At 47.9% G+C, this 6,000-nt stretch overlaps 1 protein-coding gene across 3 annotated transcripts in view; it reads right to left on the bottom strand.

Moving 5' to 3' along the window:
* Positions 1 to 479: 479 nt before the first annotated feature.
* The window catches only part of TRMT12 (tRNA methyltransferase 12 homolog), an 11,335-nt gene continuing 5,814 nt past the window's right edge, over positions 480 to 6,000 (bottom strand). For all 3 annotated transcript variants that reach the window (XM_083722964.1, XM_083722965.1, XM_083722966.1), the window contains exon 8: positions 480 to 2,622. In XM_083722964.1, the coding sequence (XP_083579090.1) occupies positions 2,152 to 2,622 (471 nt within the window). In that variant the 3' untranslated portion in view covers positions 480 to 2,151. The remainder of the gene's footprint in view (positions 2,623 to 6,000) is intronic.

Here is a 6,000-nt window from a genome sequence, read left to right as displayed (position 1 = left end):
CCAGGGGATGGCAAGGAGGGGCAGCTGCCCCCCATCAATAAAAATAAATAAAAATACATAGGTAATTGAGGTTCTGCTCCTCCCAACAAAAGGACTGCCCCCCCCCACAAAAATCCTGGCTACGCCCATGTCCAGGGGTAGGAAGTTTTTACAGCCCGAGGGCCACTTTGCCTCTTGGGAAACCTTCCAGGGGTGGACTGAATAGAGGCAAAAGGGGGCAAAGCAATGGATGCAACCCTTACCTTCTGTACAGTAATGTAGCCTTGGGTCCCCAGATGTTGTTGGCCCAATGGTCAAGGATGCTGCAACCTGCAGCCTAACAACATCTGGGGGCCCAAGCTTGCTAGAGGCAGCAGTAGGTTACGTTCAAGCAGCCCAAGGCTTCTTCACACACCTCTCTCCACCCAGGCAAGCAAGACACATTATTGTCGTTCAAGGGCACATTCCAGCCAGGCAAAACCACTCAAGGAGGACATGGAGCAGAGCCAATTTAAAAAAAAATGTTTTTATTATTTATTTGTGCCCCACCATTTTCCCAGACCAGGACTTACACAAATTGAAACTATACAGATAAACTACAAAAAGTTAAAAGATGCTTGTTGAAAAGTAATGAAACCCCGATAAAATATAAAGAAGAGGTGTTGCCTGGGTAAAGCACCAAGGGCTAATACCTCACCCTGATCTACTCAGAGGCATCCTTGTACTACTGGCTGGCACCCAAATAAAAAAATATGCTGCCCTGCCAAGGCAATGAAAACAGTAAAAGTTTGGTATTCTTAGCACAAGCAAGGTGGGCACTAGATGGAATCAAATATTCCACCCCCACTGCACTTCCCATGCCTTTGCTTCCTCTGTGAAAGCACTTTCCCTCTGCCATTTGCAGGACACAGGGGTCCTTTAGGTTTCTTCCAGGATATTCCAAAGGTAAGAAGGGGCAAAATGGGAAGAAAAGAGGAAGCAGGTAGGAGATGCCACCAAAGATTAATGGGCCAGCAAATGGTCATCCGTAGACCTCACCTTGCTCACAGACTTTCAGTTGCCAACTCCTGTAAATACAGGGTATGGCAGGGGTTGCCAACCTGGCTCCCAGGGGCACACATATGCCTGGAAAGGACTTCCCTGGTGCTTGGGACGTCCTCTCCCTTTGCTAAAATTAGGCTTGAAATAAGGAATCTGCTATAGCAAACTGAACAGGCTGTGGTGTGTGTTTCATTACAAGGGGTGTGGAGATGAGCATGTGGTGCCCACAACAGTTTCTCTGGTTTGCAAGCATGCCCAGGGGTCAAAAAAGCTGGCAACCTCTCATGTACAGATTGTCAGTGACCTCATGTTAAGATGAGTGAAAATGCAACAGCATCCTAAAGATTGGATTGTAGCCAATGCTAGTCCTATTCTAAGTAGACCTACTGAAATTCATGGGTAGGTCCAGGGCTCAGTTCCAGCACCTCTCAGGTGGGCACCATTGCAATTCTAAGAGAACAATGGAGGCGTTCATGGTGAGTTCTGGCACCTCTTTTTCTAGAAAAACTGTACTGGGCTGGTCCATTGAAAACAGAGTATAATTTAGTTGGAGAAAACGCAATGCTCACAGCAAGGTTTTAGGAGATAAGTTGGCCCCCTTTCCTGCCAGAACGCTCCCAAGATGAACAACAGCAATCATATCACTAGGGATAAAAGAGGATGGCAGTGAAGAATTGCATGCAGATCCAAAAGAACAACATGCATTTCTGCTGCCCAAACCCAAAGCTGTTTCCTCTAGTGCCATGAAGAAAAGACCATGTTCTAGAGCTAGATTCCACAACGCAGTGACTGTGGGAACCACAACACATTGGAGGCCCTCACCAGACCCCCAGTTCCTCCTTATCTTTTATTTTTAGGCAAGTTATTTTCGTTTTGTTGTTTGCTTTTGCTGTTTGGGAAGTGGTTTTCTCCTCCTTTTTTGTCTGTGTTTTACTTGGGGCTTGAGCAGGGAAGGTTGCAGTTGTTTCACCTGTCTAGGGCAGACGTTCTGAGCCTCACCAGTCTTCACTTCTGCAAAATGGCTGCTTATGACAGCTCCTCAGATTCCCAAATGTGCCCTCAGACCTATAAAGATGGGGGATGTTTTTCCTAGTGCTGCTCCTGTAGGAAAGCCAACTAACTACCTGTGTGCTACATAAGGGGCCGGCAGTCCAAATCCAAGACCAGGTGGTGAACGTGAGGGGCGTAAGATTTCACTTGCTCAATGTGCAGGATTTTTGTCCTCCACTGCTTCCCGTCCAAATCCTGAAGCAAAGTCTTGATCTGGGTTGCTGTGGCCTCTGCCCACCTTTGCCACTCGCCCCTGGCTGAGAGAGCCAGGCCCTTCCTTCCTGCATCCTGCAGAATACTGTGGTCTGCAAGGGCCACCTTGTCCTCTTGTACGTTGGATACCGCTTGCACTGGAAGCTGCTCGCGAGGTTGATCCTGATGTGGCTTGTGGTGCAGCCTAAGGGCATTCACTGGAAAGGATTCCACATTCTGGTGGATATGTAGGATCCCACCCACATCTTTCCGCAAAACCCGGCAGGCGATTGGCCATCCTGCCTCCGACGTGGGGATCAGTCCCAGATTCACCCTGTCAGCCACATCCCACAGTTCCAGCTGCAAACAAGGAAAGAATATAGACAGTTGTGTTTTGCAAGTTTGAGATTTGTCCACATCACCTACCCTGACTGGCAGCAGGTGTCACGCAGCTCAGGCAGGAGACTGGCCTTTCGTGCACTTTTCCTGAGATTGTTTTAACTGGAAATGCCAGGGATTGAACTGAGGACCTTTGGCGTACAAACCGCATAATCTATCACTGAATGGAAGAGGAAGAATGAGAGCAGGCATAACAGAAGGAAAATGTGAGGGGAGACTTTGTTTCTTTCAAAAAAAAAAAAATGTATTTGAGATGCAGAGAGGAATGCAGAGAAGGCAGCAAAGAGATGTCTGGGCTGCTCTAACAGATAATATATAGCAATTCTCAGTCTGTTGCTTCAGAGGGCAACAGGTGAAAAACTGAACTGCTGGACAATCAGAGACAAATAAAACTCTACTTCATGAATACAAATAGGTGGCAGAGATCAACCCCCGTGTCAGGGCCAATGCAGTCAGAAGACCCTGAATCCTTTATGCACTTAATAAAGTAGGCACCATTCAAATTACAATACTTTCCCATGGTGGCTTGTAACGTTTAAAACCACATTAAGTGGTTTTACACAACATAATCACCACCCTAGCAGCAGCAATTAACAAATTATAAATCAATACATCACAGCCAGCTACACCAGTGTTAGACTAAAAATAGAGGCTACTGCCTATTAGACACCCACATCTGGAGCAATGCGGAACAAACAAACAAGGCTTTTTAAGGTTCCCTAAAAACTACCAAGGACAGCGTATTTCAAGGGGAGAGAGTTCCATAGCTGCAGGGACACAGCTGAAAAGGCCCTGTTCCTTGGACACAGCTGCCAGACCTCCTTCCTGCCTGCTTTGCCCTGATAACAACCATCATAAAACTTTATTTTTTATACCTCGCCCATCTGACTGAGTTTCGCCAGCCACTCTGGGCGGCTCCCAATCAAGTGTTAAAAACAATACAGCATTAAATATTAAAAACTTTCCTAAACAGGGCTGCCTTCAGATGTCTTTTAAAGATAAGATAGTTGCTTATTTCCTTCACATCTGAAGGGAGGGTGTTCCACAGGGTGGGCGCCACTACCGAGAAGGCCCTCTGTCTGGTTCCCTGTAACCTCACTTCTCGCATTGAGGGAACCGCCAGAAGGCCCTCGGCACTGGATCTCAGTGTCCGGGCTGAATGATGGGGGTGGAGATGCTCCTTCAGGTATATAGGACTGAGGCCGTTTAGGGCTTTAAAGGTCAGCACCAACACTTTGAATTGTGCTCGGAAACGTACTGGGAGCCAATGCAGATCTCTCAGGACCCATGTTATGTGGTCCCGGCAGCCACTCCCAGTCACCAGTCTTGCTGCTGCATTCTGGATTAATTGCAGCTTCTGGGTCACCTTCAAAGGTAGCCCCACATAGAGCACATTACAGTAGTCCAAGCAGGAGACAACTAGAGCATGCACCACTCTGGCGAGACAGTCTGTGGGCAGGTAGGGTCTCAGCCTGCGTACCAGGTGGAGCTGGTAGACAACCGCCCTGGACACAGAATTACCCTGCGCCTCCATGGACAGCTGTGAGTCCAAAATGACTCTGAGGCTGAGCACCTGATCCTTCAGGGGCACAGTTACCCCGTTCAGGACCAGGGAGTCCCCCAAACCTGCCCGTCCCCTGTCCCCCCAAAACAGTACTTCTGTCTTGTCAGGATTCAACCTCAATCTGTTAGCTGCCATCCATCCTCCAACCGTCTCCAGGCACTCACACAGGACCTTCTGATCACTGGTTCTGATTTAAGAGAGGTAGAGCTGGGTGTCATCTGCATACTGATGAACACCCAGCCCAAACCCCCTGATGATCTCTCCCAGTGGCTTCATACAGATATTAAAAAGCATGGGGGAGAGGACGGAACCCTGAGGCACCCCACAAGTGAGAGCCCAGGGGTCTGAACACTCATCCCCCCACCACCACTTTCTGGACACGGCCCAGGAGAAAGGAATGGAACCACTGTATAACAGTGCCCCCAGCTCCCAGCCCCTCCAGACATTCCAGAAGGATGTTATGGTCGATGGTGTCAAAGGCTGCTGAGAGATCCTGCAGAACTAGAAAACAGCTCTCACCTTTGTCCCTAGCCCACCAAAGATCATTGACCAGCGCGACCAAGGCAGTTTCAGTCCCATGGTGAGGCCTGAATCCCGATTGGAAGGGATCCAAATGGTCCGCATCCTCCAGGCGTCCTTGGAGTTGTTCAGCAACCACCCGCTCAATCACCTTGCCCAACAATGGTAGATTTGTGATGGGGCGATAGTTGGCCATATTGGCCGGGTCTAAAGATGTTTTTTTAAGAAGAGGTTTAAGGACCGCCTCTTTCAGCAGGTCTGGGAAGGCTCCCTCGCAGAGAGAAGCATTCACTACCCCACAGAGCCCATCACCCAGCCCTTCCCAGCTTGCTTTTATTAGCCAGGATGGGCAAGGATCAAGGAGACAGGTGGTTGGTTTCAAGCATCCAAGCAGCCTGTCCGCATCCTCGGAGGTAACAGGTTGTAATTGATCCCATGTAACATGACTAGACAGGACTCCAGCACTCTCCCGTCCCGGCCCTGCTCCCACGGTGGAGTCTACCTCCTTCAGAATCTGAGCGACTATTTTATATATATTATTTTATATCCTGCTTATTTACTCATTACTGAAGTACACAAAAAAGCTTACATAACAAAATACAAAAGCAAAACCTTGTAATTAAATAAAACCTTTTTTAAAAAAGTAGAACCATTTTAAAAAGAAAAAGTAGATGGCACTCAACCATATAAGCAGCAGCTGGAACCAGAGTAAAAGCAAAGTTCTGAAAAAGTGTGCCTAAATAAGAGTTTTCAGGAGAGGTGGTATAGGAGGAAGGAGAGTGTGTCTTATCACTGTATTTGCAGGATTTATCAATGCTGCCATTTGTTGGCATCTGTTTGTCTCGAGAGACAATGGAGTGTGCCTCTCGAGGTGAAGTCAAACCACTGCATTAGCAGCGCCAAAATAACCTCCCCATGGCACAAGCCTGGGCAGTGTGTAGGAAGGTCCTGGGCTGCTCCAATAAGACCCCCCTTCTCAGCCTCAGTGATGCAGTCCAAAAGAAAGCAGAGCAATATGTTTGGCTGCAGGAGTTGCTGGAAGGAGGCTTACAAAACACCATCCAACCATCTTAAGTAGCCATTGATAGCATGATCTTCCACAAACTTGTTTTAAAGGTATCCAAATTAGGAGTCATTCCTGCCTCCTGTGGGAGCAAGATCTCTGGTTTTAACTATGCACTGTGTGAAGAAAGACTTTCTTTTGTCTGTCGTTAATCTTCCAACATTCGGTTTTGGTGATCCTTCCATATTGTTGG

Source organism: Podarcis gaigeae, assembly GCF_964106915.1.
Source record: "Podarcis gaigeae genome assembly, chromosome: Z".
In the NCBI taxonomy this organism is placed as follows: domain Eukaryota; kingdom Metazoa; phylum Chordata; class Lepidosauria; order Squamata; family Lacertidae; genus Podarcis; species Podarcis gaigeae.
This window is presented reverse-complemented; position numbering and strand designations above follow the sequence as displayed.